The sequence below is a fragment of the Zonotrichia leucophrys genome, chromosome 3 (genome assembly GCF_028769735.1).
Source record: "Zonotrichia leucophrys gambelii isolate GWCS_2022_RI chromosome 3, RI_Zleu_2.0, whole genome shotgun sequence".
In the NCBI taxonomy this organism is placed as follows: Eukaryota; Metazoa; Chordata; class Aves; order Passeriformes; family Passerellidae; genus Zonotrichia; species Zonotrichia leucophrys.
In genome coordinates this window covers 60046497-60066286 of record NC_088172.1, presented here as the reverse complement: position 1 = coordinate 60066286, position 19790 = coordinate 60046497, and the positions used below count along the sequence as shown (strand labels likewise).

At 35.3% G+C, this 19790-nt stretch overlaps 1 protein-coding gene across 7 annotated transcripts in view; it reads right to left on the bottom strand.

The window, feature by feature from the left end:
- RGS7 (regulator of G protein signaling 7) overlaps window positions 1-19790 on the bottom strand; it is a 235175-nt gene that overhangs the window by 79538 nt on the left and 135847 nt on the right. For all 7 annotated transcript variants that reach the window (XM_064708439.1, XM_064708433.1, XM_064708436.1 and 4 more), the window contains one exon: window positions 4620-4670. In XM_064708439.1, the coding sequence (XP_064564509.1) occupies window positions 4620-4670 (51 nt within the window). The remainder of the gene's footprint in view (window positions 1-4619; window positions 4671-19790) is intronic.

The following is a 19790-nucleotide window of genomic DNA, read 5'->3' as shown; positions in this document are numbered from 1 at the left end:
GCATGTGAAAAATGAGAGGGTCTGATGTTCCTAGGTTCCCAGTATGAGAGGTATAGCATGTGTGCCCGCAGTATAAATTACTTTTATTCAGCTTTTGGGCTGGTTATTTTTTTAAGTCAGGATAATAAAAAGGGAGCATTCTACTCTTGCTCCACTTCCACAGGTTTTGATTAGTGCAAAGACCGCAAAGATAAACGTGACCTTTCCATTCTCTTCTTCATTCCTTCTCATAAGAGACTCTTTTTTCTCTTAGAAATCTCTGGAAGTACTTCCCCTTTGCTTGCAGGTCTCTGGTACATTTTCCCAAATGGCAATTGTTTAGAACATCTTGTCTGGCTCCTGCTCTTTGCTGCTACCTTTCTGCATATAACTGAGGAAAAGGCAAAACTGAGAACTGAACAATTTTTCAAGTAAACTTTCATAAACTCAAATAAAAGCCTTGACATTTTTCTTCTAACTCTTTCAAACAAGTACTGTGTATTTTCTAGGTCATTATTAGTACACCAGCTGCTGGAGAGAGACTACTAAAGAGGGAAAACTAAGAAACAAAAACAGATATTGTGCTACTGAGCCCTCCCTTGTTATTGCACTGGCTCAATGACCACAGTTCACATGGATACTGGTGGGCATCTAGCTACAGATTGGTAACACCAGTTACATGATAAAACTACGTACAAATGGTGAGAACTGAAACTGGAAAATCACAGGAGGGTGTAAAAATCAAGGTAGTCTTTTTTTCATAATTTTAAAACTTAGATTTAGTAATATATATTTTTGACTTCAGTAATTCCTGATGACCAAGAGCAATAGTAAACTACTTCAACAGGCTGTCTAAATGAGCTGGAGCAAAGCAATGTGAATGCAGAGGCTGAGCATTCTAGAGCAGCTGCAGTGGTTCTGCTGCAGCAACCATTTGATAAAGAAGTGCCTCCAGCCAAATTCAGCTGGTTTGCAGCTGTGAGAAAATTAAATAAGCAACACTCAGGAATAAAGGTATTTTAAAGGAACACGAGGATTATGTCTAAATATATTATCTACACTTAAAGGCAGTTTCTGAGACATCTAGATGAAAATTATTCACAGGATGACTGGAAATGAGTGTTTGTAAATAACACCATTTTCTTGTGAAAAGACTGGAAAACTCATAGTGTCCCTTCTCCTTTAGGAGACAACAGCGTCACTTACTGTTAGGATGTTGAATATTAGGGAATAGAGAAATAAAGTGTTTGCTGAAAGGGCATTGAAGAAATCAGTGCAAGAACCAAGTACAGGACTCAACTCTTGGGAATTTGAGCTGATACCTTTAAATAATTTACCCTTTTTGTTCTGTTTTTCCCACTACAGATTAAAGGAACTTCAGTATCTGATGTGGTCAGTCTGGTGCATTTCACGTCATTAATGATCATTTCAAAAAAGAAAAACACAATGTAGAAAAACAGAGTAGATTTTCCACATTAAGAATAATTGGCAACATCAGTGAAGTGTCAGCACTTACCCTGTAATGGTCAATTCGACAACACATGTCTAAGTGCCAAACCACAAGCCCTTACAATTCTGTAAACTCAGTTAATTGCTTCGTTTCAGGTTGAGATCATGCTTATATTTATGCCTGAATAAAACTTCCCTATTAAAAATAACTTGGACAATTTCTGTTCCTTAAAATTTTACAGATGAATTGTAGGCTGAAACACAAACATTTTTTAACTACATATTGAATAGCAAACAATGTAACAGCAACTGTACAGTGATTGTGCACAGCTATTCTGGGCACAAGCTCTGCTCCACTGAAATAACTCCAAATCTGGTACAAATTAGTAGAATCCACCTTTCATCTCCAGTTTATTTTCTTGATGGAGATCTACTGCAGCAAGCCAAAATCTTTCGAATATTCCACCGAATATTATTTTCCATTTATTAAAAATCTGCATGGTTTTCTTGACGGGCAGTTTATAAATTCCAGCTTGTTACTACTTTTTACTGAATTGCTTTTTCCAGGTGAAAGCTTTACACTTCTTAATACACTGAAGCAAATGTTGCTGTCAGGCCTTCTGCCTTATGTTCTCCCACTCCCCATATTGTTGCCTACTTCATTCTCACTTAAATGGTATTGGAGTTGTATTCCCTATGCAAAACAAAGGGGAAAATTGCATTTCAAAATATTACTCCTTTTTATATAGAGTGAGGTAGCGTCACTTCCTTCTTAGTAGTTGTGTTTTGTTAAAGAACAAGTTGACAGTAAGAGTTAGATGTTTTCACCCTGGAAAACAGAAGGCTCAGGGTGGGGCCTCAACACATTTTTCCAGTGCCTTGAGGACAGAAATTCTCTTCACAGGGAGCCACACTGAGAGGATAAGGGGCAATGAATACAAGTTGCATAGAGAGACATTTCATCTATTCAAATTTTTTACAGTGAGAACAATCACTGGATGTGCTGAAGGTCCCGTCAGTGGCAGTGTTCAGGATGAGAGAGGACAGAGAGCTCGGTAATCTCACCCAGGCTTGCCTCTCCATGGAAGTCTGGACCACCTGATCTTCTGAGGTTCCTTCTAACCTGAGGACCCTTCTGAGAATCTCTCTATTTACTCCTTAAATCACAATTCACTTGCCTTCCTTGCATGAGTCTGAACAGAGTAAAATATACTCTTAAAATATGCACTCCAACCTACTTTATGTTGTTCTTCCAGGTATGTGGCTGATATCAGATTTAGACAGAGATGACAATTCTCAGTGCCAACTAAGGCATTATTTATTTCTGCATCACAAAACTGCACAGGTTCACAAATGATTTGTAACAGGACCCTGTAGGGTAGTTTTAAAAGACAACCAAGTTAAACCCTGACACAGGTAAAAAGTGATCAGAAGACACTGGAAATCCAAATTACAGTGACAACAGATTGCAGAAATTAAGGCCTTTTCCACACAAGGTTCTAGACTGACTTGTCCAGAACCGAAATGAAAAGAAAGACACTTATGGATTTTGAAAAAACAGAACATTTTCAGAAGTTCTGTCATGTGAAAATCTCTTGCTCACCATCTGTGAAGTTCACTGTCATCTGGCAATTCTGAGCATTACCCAAAGGAAGCATTTAGGGCGATTTGTTTTCTGAAGATCAGAATTTAACCAGCTCCAGATAGCTGACTTTGGATTAGGACCAAAATACATAAGACATTTTTGTCATTGTGGATAATTTTTTTCCATCCATGTAATATGAGAGGTTAAAACCCAGCTTCACTTAAATTACTGTGGTGTTTTGGTTCCATGTGTTAGTAGTTTGTGTGTTTGTTTAATTTTAATTGGATACGAACACAAGGAACCAAGGAGACATGTTTTCTGTTTAGCAGAAGCTTTTTCTATTCCAAATTTTGCAACAAGCAGGTAATCTGAACGACAACCTATTCCAGTACTGCAGCTCTGGTTTGAAAAATAAAGGTTAAGCTTCCATATCAAACAAACCTAAAAAATCTTAGCCTAAAAATCTTTCAAACTCTCATAAACACAAATAGGTGAGTGTTTTGTAGCTGACAACTGAGAAATGCAATATCACACTTAGGTCACTTGAAGCCTCCAGATTATCTCCAGGAATCAAGCATACAACACTGTTAAAAGTTAGCTAAAAAAGTAGTCATCTCTCTCACATAACATGTCAATATGTTGTGAACTGACTACTTCTAAATATCAAATTATGGATAGCTCTTCCTTGCTCAAGTCGCAATTTTAAATGATTTTGCTTTTTGCAATGATCATACTTTGAGTTCTAATTTGACAGAAAAACACATTTTAAAAATAAAGACAAAAATTACACCCAAAAATGAAAAAAAAAATACTGAAAGAAAGCAAGGGAGAAAAAGCAAATTTTGATAATTTCTGATCCTTTTTAAAGAAGGAAGATTATTTTTCCTCTCACCAAAAGAAAATGAGAACCTCCATAGAATATTTTATTTCTCAAATTCAGCATTTTCTACTAGAAATAATTCCTTTATGGAAAATTTCTGATCAGGTAAATAGATTCTTGTAAGTCCAGGAAATAAATAATAGCTAAATACAATAACCAAACTGTGTTTCCTGCTGGGCACATAAGAAACCAAGGCAGAGTTTGGAACCAAGCCCTTACTTTCATGTCCTAACGCAGATGATCAATAATGAACTGTTCTTCCTCATTTCCTCATTTCACTGATTCTATTTCCATTTCATTTTCCATTTAAGATGCTATAGAAGTGTACAAATTCAAGATTCACTTTTGGTAACAGTACAAGAATGTATTTTAATAGTTCTATGCATCTTTTGTGTATTGAAAAATTCTGTAAGAAAACAACTTGTATTTAACAAACTCTTCAGTCTAACACTGAGTAAATTCCTCATGCACTCAAACACATTTTCTACCAAAGAACTGTCATTATCATTCTCATATTGTTTTCTGATACCTGCTGCAATAAAATGGATAACCAAAATCCTCACTATGTTAGCAAAGGTATCTAAGATTTTATGTGTGCTTAACCATTGAAATTGTTCCGGTCCAATGTTTGTCTTGGCATTCTCATTGCAGCAGAAAACAAAGTCAAGTCCAATAACTTTGAAAAAAAACCCTGGAATTTGAAGACAAGAAAACATGAGAAATTACCTGGGTCTTCTATCGATAAGTTCTTCGTTAACCATTGAACAATATCTGAACCTAGGAGCAAAAGAAAAGGCATTTATAGATTAGTATGTTTTCTCTTGCTATTTTTCAGGCCCCTGAGGCAGTTCATATTGTTCCTTCAGAGAAGAGATCTACATTTTTTGCTCAGTCTGTCTAGAAAAAAAAACACTGGCCATTCTATTTTAGTTTAGTTTCTTTTTTTAGCTTTGTTTTAGCAGTGAAGCATAGAACTTTAGGCTAAGACAAAAAGTAGAATTGCATTAAGTGCACAATAGTAGTCTGCATTTTAAAAATGACACTACCACAAAATGTACATAGAAAAACACTTTATTAATCTGTTTCTCCACTCCCTGCGCACCCCCCCAACCCTGCTTAAAAATTAGTTTACCAGTAAAGGCAAGGTTACCTATACAGGGACTACCAGCATATCAAATTCCACCTCATGGCTAAGCTATTGACAAAATTAATTTTTCCCTCAGTGCTGAAGTGCTTTCCTTACCTTCCAGTCTCCCTTGCTCTCTATCCCTTCATTTATTGCATATCTTTTTCTTTCTATTTAATTCCCTGCCTTATTTTAAGGTCCCATGCTATTGCTTACCTCCTAACACCTTTTCTACCAGATTTCTTCCTGCCTTTCACACTGAGGATCCTTCCAATCTCACCTCCTAATTCCTAATCCATCTGCTCCTGTTGGGCATGCACCTCTATCAACTGCACTTGTATCACACTTTGCACTTTATGCCACAAGCTGAAGTCAGGCTTGTATTTCAGACAGAGAACTACAGTTGAACTTTACCCACTGTGAATATGATTTGCAAAATAAATTACGAATCATTGCTGCAGACAATAAAAAAAAAAACCCAAACCACATTCATAATTTGAGCAACTTGAAATAACCAAACTGGCTTAGAGGGAAAATGGGTGAAACACCGAGGGATGTTACATCCATGTTCTTCATGTTTCATGAAAAAAAAACCCAGTTCAAACAGGCAATGTAATAGAGAGAGACATCACATATTTGCTTATAGAACGAATATTTAAGTTGCTCATCCATTCCCCACCAAGCATAACAACAAACCACTTTTATAAACCTTAAATTTAAAACAACAATAAAAATCTATACAACTTACACAAGTATAAACCAAATCAAAGCAATAAAAGCTCTTGAATGCACTATAATATATAACATTAGAATGTGGAGTATATTTCCCCTGTCACTCCTTAGATTCAGTTTCTTCCTGTATTCTACATACTGCATATTTTTCTTTGCTGTTCTTAAGCAATGAAAACAGTATTTTAAATGGCATTTCAGAAAAGAAAGGAAATCTTGTTCTCCTTCTAGCTTTTATTTTATTACATTCAGTGAATAGCTTTATCATGTATTTTACAAAGCCTCATTGATTATATCATAGCTTTCCATGTGTGTACACATTACAAACTTGATTACATAGCAGTAAAAATCTCTAGAGACTTAACAACCATGTCCAGAGCAAGTATTTTTCATTGCTATGTTAAATGCCTAAATCTTGAGAGATTTTAAATTGCAGTGGCAGACTTTCTCACAGTATTTACACTGCTGTATTCCTGAAATGGAACTTACCTTTGCATGCTATTGGAGGGATACACAATATTTCAGACAGATATTCATACCCCAAAAATATTTTATTTTTTAAAATAAAATTTTAATCCCTTTTATATATATATATGACATTTACAAGGTTGACACTGAAGGAAGAATTTTAGTTAAAAGAAATAAGATGAAACTTCATAAACGTCAATGATGCAGTTCCAAGCATAGCTATATTTTTCTGTCAGCTGACTAGAGAAGTTAGTCAGCCCTAAATATTTTCCTAAATCTTCATAGATCAGACAAAAATTGGAAAAACAAAATGACATTTTGAAAACTGATTTTTAACTTAGTCTTCTTTCAAATCTCTCAGGTACCATATGGGAAGAAGTTTTCTATTCTTTTCATCTTGCCTTCAAACACTTTTTCCTTTTTACCTCTTTTTAAAACTCACATTTGAGTATACATGGCCTGCACACCAGAAATTTCACCTCCATATGTTCCGATGTCTTTTGGCTTATTATCAATAATAGTGGGAAATCAACTTGCTTGAAAATGGCAGCTTCTGATTATGAAAGTTCATTGATGCTCCATTCACACTTTACCCTGAAGCCATTGCCCCGGCATATGAAAGCCTGGACAGAGTTTCAGCCAGCTGCTGCATTCTAACACACTGATGATTTCAGAAGTATGACTTTCATGACAGATGAATAAATATCAACATCAACACTCTCCTTCTAGAGTGAAGGCTATTCAAGCGAAACAAACTTGCAATTTGTCATATGGCAAGTAAGAAATGCATTATTTCATATTTCTTTGGGAGATCTTGGGGCCAACTCTAGTCCTACAATAATAAAGGTATTAACTTGTAGAACTTGCTGGGTGTTTTTGTAGCTACTAGTTTTAATGTCTAATCAACAATATTGTTTCCCTTAATTATTCCTGTGCCCTCTTCTAAGGTTTATTACTTAGGCAAAGTGTTTCTAAAGGCAAAACCATTAAAACCATTACTCTAATTTCTTATCTCAGGGAAAGAAAAAAAAAAATAAAACACTACACCAAGGCAGCAAAACAGCTGAAAACTGTTTTGCTGGAAAATAATACTTCAGTAAATTCTTGACAGTTTTCATACATGACACTTGACATCTATAGGAATTATTATTCAAGACTATAAACTTCATTATTTCAAAACAAGAACTAATACTCATGGAATGAAAAATCTTTAACCTTCAAGCCTGATTTTGTCTTATCACCAGAAATCTAGCAAAAAGATAAGTTAGTCAGATGATGTAAATTTCATGGAAGCCACTACCTTGGCACTGGACTCACCTGAAAAGGAAAATTTCAGCAATCCAAAATAGAAAATGCTGTTTCAGATACTCAGTTTCTGTATACTGTTTAATGTGTGATATCAAAGACCCAGCTATAACATTGTCAAAGCAGATTCTCAAGTTCTCCAGGTCTCCCTGCCTCACTTCCAGCAAGCAGCAAAAAAAGGCAAGTTGGATATTAGATCTGCAAGGTGCACAAGACTTCAGTCAAACTGCCAACTGAAATCCCAGAAAAACCTTCAGTAGTCATGCCAATTTATAAAGCAAATAAAATTGAACAAGGCAAAGCAATAATTTTTAATAATACCTTAAAGCTAGCAAAAGCAGAAAACATTTGAAAAAAGGGGTTTTTTAGACATAGAACCTGAAAGCCAAGACTCAGATTCCTTAAATACCAACACCTATCCTGATAAAGGCAATAAAATTCACAAGATCTTACTCAAGTCCAAAAAAAAGACAGACTTTAATCTTCTTTAAAGAAATAGGTAAAACCACATCTATATTCATATACAAATGAAAAAGACTCCGTCATGTTCTTTGTGAAATGTACTTGCTAAAGATTCTACAAGTGATTAATTTTAAATGAAATGGTCCAAAAATAGCAGCTGCTGAGGCTGTCACAGCATTTTAAGAAAATATTTTTGAGGAAAGCATGCTCTCTGAACTCTGCAATAGTAATTTCCAAGTCAAAGTCATAAAGGCCAGGGCAATGCTAAGGTTACCCTTCAGAGAAAATCACCTATTCTAAACAAGTCCTTACAGAATACATTTTCAAAAAGTGCTGGTTCTGATCTATAGAAAGTTTCACGGGAATTATAAGTCAAATTTTTTCTATGCACAGATGCAATGAGCCATGTAAGCCTTGATCTGACAGAAAAAAGATATGATAGTAGTACTGGAAAAAAAAAAGTAAAATTCAAAATGCTCTTTTTCAAAATTCAATAACATATCTAGTGGAAGAAGAAACAGCTGCAAGAAAGTACAATTTATTAATTAGAACCACAAACCAAGAGACCACTGAGAAACAATTCAATGATTTCTTACTTCATAAAGACATAGGTTCAACCTTGCAAAGAAAATAGTCTTTTGCTGTTGATATCTTGGTTTAATAACTGAAACCTATTCTCCTTTTTACTTTTAGACCTCAGAATATCTGCAGATATTGAAGAGGGAAAGCAACGCATGAAGCTCCCCTGCATTGCTCACAGCAAGAGAGAGGGTTTTGCTGTTGACACTCAAGTCTTGTGCCATCTGAGCTCTCAAGAGCAACATAACCATGATGGTCATGTTTGCCCAGCACTGTGAAATCTGGGCAGCTGCGCCTGTTTGGTGCTGGGAGGCAGGAGCAGACCCCTTGGGTGCTCCCTCACGGGAGCCTTGTGCTTCATTGCTTCACCACTGCCTTGCCTTGGGAACCTGGAGCTTTTTTCTTTTATTAAGAAAACTTAATAAACCTTACTCTAGAAAACATCACTGTCTAAATTTAAGACAAGACCACTACTAAGTCAGCAAGGAAGCAGTACTCTATTTCCATTATTTCTCTTTATTCTTATATTGAGAGAGGAGGGTATGGGGTCATTTTAACTTCCCTCTTCAATATCATCACTTTGTGGTGATGCATCAGGAAATTAAGTTTAGTCACTGATATAAACTTCAAAATTCTTGATCATGACTAAAAAAATATAATGTGCAATTCCATTTCTCAGCACTGATTCAGACATTGGAAACACAGAAAGTGGATTAGATGAGCAGGGAGATTGTGAACGCCAGTGGTCTCTCAGGCATTCAGCACTACCTGCTTTTTAACAAAAATTGCTGTCTGATGGCGAGGAGGACTCTGCAAGAAAGGCCTTTCATTGGTGAATGGGGCAAAAATTATCTGTACTCTCCCTGAAGTTTTCACAGTCACAAACCATAGCATATATTGCCACAGTTATATCAGCATGGATATTTTAACATTTATTTTCTTTATCTGAGAAACACTATTTGTGTATGAATTCTTCATGCATATATCTGAAAGAAATCAATTACTATATAGTTACAGACAGAAGGGCAGAGGGAAGAAAAACAGTGGCTATATTATATTTGGCTTAAAGTATGGAAAAATACATTATTATCCATATACTGGATTATTCAAATTAATTTTTCCCTATGTCTATTACAGCTGAGCAAAGACAGGCTTTGCATCACTGGATTTCACTGTCCACAGAAAGGTGAAAGAAGAATGAAGGGACTCCTCTCTGAGACTGGGGTTGCAGAAGTGCCTGAAAAATCATATAGCCCATAAATTCTTACCATCCTATATTTATAGTTAATAGTTTTTTTCTTTCTTTTCTGTATTCTTTTGGATTAATGTAAAATATATTTACAGATTTAACTAGGTAGAATTTTTTATCATGAGTGGCAACAGAGCTGATAACGATAATTTGAATACCCTGCTGATTGCACTTACATATTTACCTTTCTGACCTTTACTATTTAAGTGGGTTGATTTTTTAAAAGAAAAAAAACCATCATTGATCAGAGTACAATTTGATTTTTTTAGGCATTCTGGTCAGGGCATTCTGGTTCTGGCCCCTTTTAATTCCTTTTCCCGGAGCTGTAGCACTTTCGTGTTAAATAGCTGGGGAGATGAGAAAATAAATTATTTACAGCCCTGTAGGACACCCATGTGGGAAGTTGAGCACCTGGACTCCCCTCCCTACTGCTGTGCAGTCTGTTTAATGGGAAGCAGAACATCACTGGCACGTGTACCCTGGTGGAGAACACTGCAGGGTATGAATGTAAGACCAGTCACCCTCAAGAAAAGCTGAGAAGGAAATTAATACGTGACTCCTATGCCAAGTTTGACCTTCCATTCCTAAAACAGCATGTAAAAGGGCAATAGTAACATCACTTTTGTCTAATTGTCTTGAATTCTCACTGTGAAAAACTCATCCAAGATTGTTTCAGGAAAACTGACAATGTATTCTTAAGAGAAAAATTTGCTACTTGCCATAAATAGTTCATCTAGTCTTCTTTTTCTATCTACTGGATGTTTTACTGTGTCTTGCTGACAACTTTGTATATAGAAAACAGGTAGATTGATAAGCATATGTGCTTTCTCTCATACACATATCAGTAAGTGTTTGCACATTGCACTTTGATAATCTTCACAGCACAGTAAAAGCTGCCTGAGTTTATCTCTGCCACAATAAACTCTTTTGCTTTCTTATTTTTTTATATTAGTAGTTTGAAAATAGAGTGTAGAACCAAAAATCTTCTAAGTTCAACAAAAAAAGCTTTGTGAAACTTCTGACCATGCTTCAAGCAATTATGTATTTTTTTATATTTCCACATTAATATCTCTAAGAAATACAATATTTTAGTTCAGAAATGCTTCTTCCAATTCTTGTCATACTGGCCCCCAAAAGACACCCACACACAGATGGCAATGGAAGGAAATGAGGAGCAATGTAATTTCTGCTAGACACTTTTAACATTCATGGAGGATTTTCACAGGGGAAAACCCTCAAGTCCTAATTCAGGGGTAATGGGAATAAATATATACATAATATTAGACTTGATCTGGGATTTTGACTCCAGGAAGAAAGTCAGTGGCGACACAGTGACTTGCAGTTTTGACATTTGCCCAGCAACAATGTCAATGTACTTCCTCACAAAGTGTTCCTACACAATACTAGTTAATTTATACAGTTGGTTTGAAAACGGGTTTTTCCACTGTTGCTATTTCAAAACACTCTTTCTGTGACTCATGATTTTACTGTTCTCTTCACTAAAGACTCTCAAAACTGATGTCCAAAAAAACCTCTTTGATCAGTATCGATTTCCTGACTAGTCCAATCTATTGAATTTAGTTATTTTGACAAAAAATATACCCTTTAGAGATTCAGTAATGCTTAGTACAAAAGCAAAGTTCTCTGCAGAAACTCCTGAACCACCAGTTTCCCAAGAATCTGATCATTACCCAGCTACTCTCACACATACAGAAACCACTTCAACAGGAAACTTCTGCCCAATAAAAAAAAAAAAAAGTCTGCAATACAGGAGTTGCACAAAATAATTATCTTCAAAGAAACAATCCAGTGTAGGGAAACAGGCTATAACAGAAAGTCTGAAAACATGAATTTCACAACAGAATGCCAAGAAACTGCAGAATAAAAATACTATGTCTGGCCAAAGCAGTCATCTGGAAGTTTTCATTCTTTATTACCATTGTTCCTCAGCCTGTAGCACAGATCAGCTGTTTTTCAAATAGTACTAATAAATAAAAAGTATAAAATACAAGAAAGTTTGCTGAAGCTGCGTAGAAACCTTAAGCCTTAATCAGAGTATTCAGGTCTTACACCAGAAATGTCACTGACTGATCAAAACTTTGCTCAAGGCTTCCTTTTTTTTCTATTTGAAATATGAAATGTTTTCATATTCAATAGACCACAGAAAGTTCAAATGAATTTCTATTCTTGATTAATCTGCGCTGGATGTTTTTGTGGTATTTCCTCCAGATCCATGATTATTTTAATACTCCTATGTCTCAGAGTTTACACTTCAAAAGATGTGCTGCAGGGCTACATCTTCAAAAGAGAAAGAAAATTAAGTTATTCAAATTTTAAGTACCTATATTTTTGAGCATTATTCTTACTGAAAATCTAATCCCATCCAGTTTTTACCAAAATATGACTTTAGTACGCTTAGTTGCTTGGCATAACAAAAAAAACTATATAGTATGGAATGAAATGAGTTAGAAATAAAAATTACTTTCCCCCAACTCAATACTTTCACCAAACTCAGCATAATTTTCATTTGCAGTCTTTCATCACTATTCAGAGATTATGAATTAATTTATTCTAAATGTTGATAATTGTGGGGCGCAACTATCTGAAGCAGATATTACTGGGTCTCTTCTCAAAGATATAAAAATCTCAGAGTTCTTCTCATGGCCATTCCTTACATATGCACCTCAAGAACGCTGTCACAATAAAGGTAAAATTTATTAGTTCTTGAAGAAAATTCCCAATTATTCACTGAAATATAAGTTCTGCTGACAATTTAAATTCTCTAAAAAGATTTATCCATCAATAGAGATTTACCAGAAGTTGAGATAGAAATGAACTACTATTTTAATTGCAATCAATGGCTCTTGGATTTAAAATAAACTTAATCATATCATCCATAATAAGTAATATATTTCTATCTCAATCTGAAAATTGAAGTATGGTATATGCTCAATGGTATATACTCATAAATTTGAGTATACAAGCCAGTCATTTTATATATTATGTTCCCATCCATCACAGTGAACTTATTAAACCAAAAAGTAAAACTTGGAGAAAATAAATCCTTCTATGTTTCAGTTTACCACACACATTCTCTTGCTGCTATGTTTCCTAAGGGATATTCATATCAGCATTTGTAAGATATAAATTGCAGCCCTGTGGTTACTCTTGGCTTTTTCTCTATGATATTTTTATAGGAATTCAAAAGCCACCTTTCTGCTTTGACAAGTAATGTGGTACCACATTACTCAAATACATTTTTGAAGCAAAGTACTTGGCTTTTCCATCAGTATAAGGCAATGAGAGCCATCACTAATGTTTCTAATTTAGGAATCTCTTTTGGAGCCTGGATAAGGAAAAAATTTCTGCAAAAACCTTCTGTTTTCTCCTATCCCTTCCCTCACATTCATTACATCCAGAGCAACCATTTAATAACACTAATCCACAACCTCATGGGAAGCATTTGTAAGTTTATGTGGACAAGCTGGAGAGAGTAATTTTCCACCATTATCAACTAGAAGAATGATAAAAAGACATTATTCTGAACAATCCTGGACCACTAGCCCAAGATGTAACCTTTGGTATTTATTCCTACAGTAAAGATAATAGTTCCTCATACTGTGCTGTAGATTTTGGGGGCTAGAGAACAAAGAAGAATTTTGAAAAGATCAACCTGCAAGAATTAGTGCAATAAATAATAGTGCATGTCCTGGAGCCTGAAGTCTATTCTTCAGGTTATTTTAATGTAAATTTCAACATTTTATTTCTTTAGAAATAAAGAACTAAGAACCGACGGTGTCTTACCGTGGATATAGGATGGGTCTTTTATAACTTAGACTTGTGAGTACAGAAGCTCTTTGTAAACATGAGACTGTAGTTCTCTTTTTTTTTTTTTCCATTATTTTTTTCCTTCTTCACAAAATGCAGAAAAAAATTAGGTTCATACTGTTGCCTAGGAGTATGCAGTGACGTGGATACTACTTTTAGCACCTGTTGCGTCTTTGCTGTTTACGTTGTCAGAGTAAGAATAAATAGTATCTAGATGTAAAATCACCCTTGGTGAGGGAACAGGTACACAGCCATTCAGCTACCTATCCAAACCTGGCCCTCTTCCCAGCCCCTGTACAAACCATTTATGTGACTTTTGCTTTCTCCATGCAATTTTTGAGGACTTGTACATATTTTATGTAAAACTGTTGATGGCCACCATTTCTTCCTTAACCACTGACTACAGACTCAGAAACAGATGATATATATTCTCTTGGGAAAATAAAGGCAGGATCAGTGGAGAAACATAAAGCAAATAGAAATCCAGTACTAGGATTACTGTTCACTAGTGGAAGGCAAAAGTAAACACAACTCTTGTGTTGAGGGCCTGGAGACAATAAACATTTGTCAATCCGCTAAGGAATTCTGACGTCTACCCGAAATATGGTCCCAAGGTTGGGGGGAGTAAGAAGACATTTGGGAAAAACATGTTCTTGCTCAATCGTCTTACATCCTTAAAGGAGCTAAAATGAATTCATCAACAGATTACAAAAGAAAACTAGCTGCACTCCCCTGCAACAGGAAAAAAACCCAACAAAACCCAAAAATTCAAAAATTTAAAGTATTTCTTCACAGATAAATATATCCTGCTCAATCTGGCACCAGCAATTAATATAATTCTCCTGCTACCTTCTTGTCAGATAAGAAATCAGGGGACAGCAGCAAAGGGTGCTTGTACTTGGACTAGCAAAAAGACTGATTATGGCAGCTTGACATCCTGGGAACCGAACTGTTCTCCTCTCAAAATAAAGGGGAAAGGGAGTAGTAGTAATATTACTGGTGACAGCTTTGCTTGATGCAAAATAGGATAATAATTCCCCACATAGAAAGGAAGTCTTAAGCAGTTTATCCCCTTCAAATTTCAGCTTCACTTTGAATGAAGCAGGTTTGTACTTAAAAACAAAAAAAGAATATATTTGGCTGGTTTAGTCCTCCTTTCTACTATTGCAAGTCTATCTGATCTGGCATAAAACTGGGCTCCTGTCAATAACCAATACACAAATAAATACCTGCCTTAGCACTGTTTGTTATCAACAAATTATGTCCAGTGGATGGGAACAGGCTGGCCACATTAACAGCCAGTAAAACATGCTGCGCTCAAGCGAGAGATTACTCTATTTGTCCTGAAGCACAAAAACACAGCAGCAATTCACACCAGTCAGAAAATATCAGAAGAATTTCTTCATCTCAAATGCACTGCTCTCATTTTTTATTGACTTAACAAAGAGTATGTCTTTGGCTATTGCTATTTCAGGGACAACATTCCACATTTTTAAGTAATGGCTGATGGAATATATTTATGTGCTTGTATTTTTAATTTTTTTAAAAGAAAGTGATGGCTTACTAGTTTAAGTAAGTATATTAAAAAGTATATGTAGATTCAACTTTAAAACTGTCTTCTTTTCTTACTTACAGTATTGAGTTTTCCCTCACAAGCTATGCTTCTAGAAATGACTGTCACTCAGGGAAAGGAAGCAACAAGGTTTTACTACTGTTAATACACTTTTCAGCAATTTTTCCTTCTCACATACTTAAAATTATCATTTAGCTTGCATTATGAAAGATGTCCTTGCTAGTTAGTGTTTTCTTGTTTTTAGCAAGTAAACTAACAAAGGTAGACAAGTTCTTGTTCTTCAAACAAGAACGTGTACACAGAGAATACAGAGGAAAATTACAGACCTGAGCACAGGTTTTTAAGATGTAGCCCACACAAGTAACTCTTGTTACACACACAGCAAATACAAACATGTAATGCTTCAACGATGCCTAAATTTGATGCACTCTAAACTTATTATCTAACTTGATTATCAAACCAAGCATATCAGTGAAGACAGATCATCCAGCAGAGGTAAGAGTTACTCTGCTATTTCATGTTGCAGAGCTCATTCAGTAATTTTAATTTGGAAGCATTTTATACTAATTGTTATTCAAACATGTTGGAACAGCCAGTACCTCTGCTAAGGACCCTACAATCAGCATTTCTGATGTGACAATTTAACTGAATAATTAAGATGTTCTGTGTTTATCATGCTCAGTGGTTGCTCAATAAAGCTCCTGACTTGTTATTTTCTGAGTATCCCCAGTCAAAAGTGCATCTTCAGAAGGATGCTTCACAAATCACAACAGAACTAGAGACACCAGAGTTTCTTAACTTGCAGCAAACTTTGAGGCTCTCAAACTTCATTTTGATATGAAGTGGAACCCCAACATCAAACATCAAAGATTTGCACAAACTGAAAAATTAAAAATATTTTCCTTTAATGCTATCAAAACGTGTGATTCAACAGGGACAAAACCTTTTTCTTAGCATAAAACAAACGGAATTTTTCATCTTCATCTTTCTGACTCATACGACAGCTTCTAATGCTAGTATAATAATAAAACAATAAAAAACCATCAGTAATTCAGACCTTCTGATAAAGACAATGTCAAAACATCCTCCTGAAAAAGTGTGGCTCTGAAAACATTTCACAGCAGAAAACTGGTTTTTCAGATATAGCATCATAAATGCTCTTAATGGATAATTCTTCTAAATTAAGCAGATGTAGAAAGCTTGAACAGAACTAAGATGGATGTGCTTCATTATCCTCTGATTCTATGATCTCTTTGACAAGACCAGAGGACAGAGCCATAGGATCTGCAACACAGAGCACTCAAGGACATTCCATTGAGAGTCTTAGACACAAGAGATAAAAAAGAAAATAATGGACAATTTTTTCTGCCTTTTTCTCTCAAGGTGTTAGCTTGTCAATCATTATCAGAATAAATAAAAATTTTTATTCCACTGTACATCTTTAATAACTTGCCACTTCCATTTTAACCTAAACTAAATTCAAAGGTATTCTTATTGTGCAATACAAACGTTATAATGATAGCAGTGATAGCTCTCCTTATCTCATACCATTCCTCTCTCTTCTTGATGAGTCATCTCTCCTCTTACCATGTAGCGAAAAAACCAGATGAGCCTTGAAAAGCTAACACTTGTTGAAATTTTATATAGCAAATACCATTTGGGAAGTGTATTTCTAAAAAACAGCTCCTGTAACTACTATGCCAGTTTCCAGACAATGAGTTATATACAATGGGGATGAAAACATTTGGGAAGTATCTGGAATTTAGCTTCTAAAAGATTTTTTCTTCAAAAATAAGAGTAAGAGCAAACTTACTATTTTGGCAGTTTTGATTCATGTCCTCCTAAGATTTAATTTCAAATCTATTTTTAATTCTGGTACTAGTCTAAAAAGCAATTTCTCTTTAATGAATGATAAATCAAAGGGAATATAATAAAAAATCATTCTCTGTCTTAGTTTCAATGGGAAAATCCAAAGTAACTCCATTATGGTCACTAAAAACATTTTAAAAGTTTCAAATCAACATAGTTTCAATAAGTGACTGAAAAAGATATTGAAATATGGCTCAAATTCTTCTCAGCTATGACATATGTTGAGACTTACAGAAAACAAATGGTTATTTAAAGTTGCTTAAGAAATTTTAAATCTATTTTTTTACTCCTTCTAAAGTCATTATGCATGCAAAATTGTGGTGAAACCACAACCATCTAGAGCTATTTACTTCTAACATAAAACTTCTCTGTACAATACTGTACATTTTTAATTCTCATCTGCACTTTGGCTACCTGACAGGTGAAAGGGATGTGCAAAAAAAGGCTCCAACTCCTCATATTGTTTAAGAAGTTGAAGAAGTTGATCGTCTCTCAAGCACCTCCCTGGGATATGCAAACTAAAGCAACCATGCTCTAAATTGGGCATGATCACACTCTATAAAGAAGAAACATTCAGACTATTTTGACATAAACCACATTTGTTTTACCAGAGGCATTAGCAATGTAATGATATTCCGTCCTCCAAAAACACTTTGTTTGATGTATGATTGATGCCTTCACAAGATGAATGCTGGTAATTAAAGTCATGTGTGTAAAAACCAGGAGAGGCTGTGCTCCCTCCTCTCTGTGTGCAGGGAAGCTGAGGGAGGACAGGTCCCTGGGGTGTCAGAAAAGGCAGTGTCTTAGAGGCCAGTTGGGTAACCATGCTGAAAAGAAAGCAAAAGGAAAGACAAGTGGGTGTGTACAAACAAGTGGGACAAGGCTATTGAGGGATATATTATTTGAAGGACCTGCGGTTGTCTTGGGTTTGACTGATGTGGTCACCTGCACCAAAGCTGGTTACCTATATTTGGCACAGGGGAAAGGATTTGACAGAAGAATGATCACTGCTTAAAAAAGCTTTTCAGCAAGGGAAACAACAATGCTTGGTTTGTCCCAGAAGATGCACTACTAAAACAAGTGCTATTTCCTAAAGATGTAAAACTTACAGAGTGCCCTGCAAACAATTACAGAGAAATTATTTAATTGATTTACAATTTGTACAATGGTATATGGAAGAACTCCAGCAACATTAAGTCCCCTAGTTGTACTATGATGAAGTGAGCACACAGTTCACTTTATAGCTGTGGTAATGGTCAGAGAGGCCAAATGAAAAGACTACTGCCACAAAGAGAGAATAATTAAGTCAATATTGAAAATCCAAGGGCCTTAATTTCAAGCTTCACTTAAGAGCCATAGGTTATGCTAGTATGCCTTTGGCAACACCACGATTTTTGGGGTTTTCTTTTTTTTTTGAGGGGAGGAGGTGCAGAGGTTGCTGCATTTACAAGACGAATACTATAGTCATACTCAAAATATTTTTAAAAAAACAATTAAAGAATGACAGGCAAATTTTCATGTTGCTTCAAATGGGAAGATTCAGCCTTAATAACATTGATTGTTAGCCTGCTGCACTATCTATTGCAATACTTCTTTAATAACGAATGACCCTTGGTCTATTTATTTAGAAAAGCCATGCAAGTTACAGGAAAACATACAGATAAAGGTCAGTGTTTAACCTCATGAATTCAGGCAGGACTTCAAAGTATATCAGGCTTGTTCTTGATTTTATTTTGTATGAAAATTCTTCATATCATTTGCATTGATGGCTGGGCATAAGTGAAATGGGGTTTTGTGCTTTTTTTATTAACATTAGCATTCATTTTACCAGGTTTTCTTTTTTTGCTGTTATTTAAGCAGGTGAGAGGGAATATAAACTGAACATTCAAGCAATGAAAAGAGCTCAACTTCAGGCTTTCTATCTGGTTTTGTTGCACTATAACTATATATTACCCTGAGTATCTGCCAGATAAAAAAAAAAACCATTAAAAAATATAGCATGTATATAACACCAATCACTCTTTTCCAGATCTTTGATTCTTATCATGTCCTTTACATTTTTTGAAATGCTAATTACACTCAGACTGCTATATTATACAGAAGTTGCTTTGGGAAAACAGGATTATTTTGCAGTTACAAATGGTCATGAAAGGACAATTTGTGTGATTCAGTGCTAGGGTTGATGCTGTTAATAAACACCCTGGACTGGAAACTGTAAAGAACCTTCCAGATAAAGAGTAAACACCTTTGGAATCCCAAGGCAACATCTAACTCCTAGTGGGTGCATCCCCACATTGTTAGATTTCAGACAATTAACTGGATTATTTCAAAGCTGCTTAGACACATACATCATGTACTGGTGCCATGGTATGTGTGCAGTTCAGTGATTTAGTTAGATTCTGAGTGAAGAATGATCAAATCAAATGTGCATGGATTTTACTCAAGTTTGTCTTCCCATAAAAGATATGTAGGTATTGGTTTTGAGTATAAATTTTTTTACATGAATCTATTTATTTCATTAGCACTAAAGTTTCAGGCTTCACTTACCAACAGAAAAATCTCACATTGGAAATAGTAATACTCAGCAAAAAAAGGTGCGTTTTGGATTTGAGGCAGAATTTTTTTACACTCTTTCTTTTATTCTTCTTTCTTACCAAGTCAATACTAATCACAGATGAAAAACACATTTTATTTTTTTAGTTATGTCAG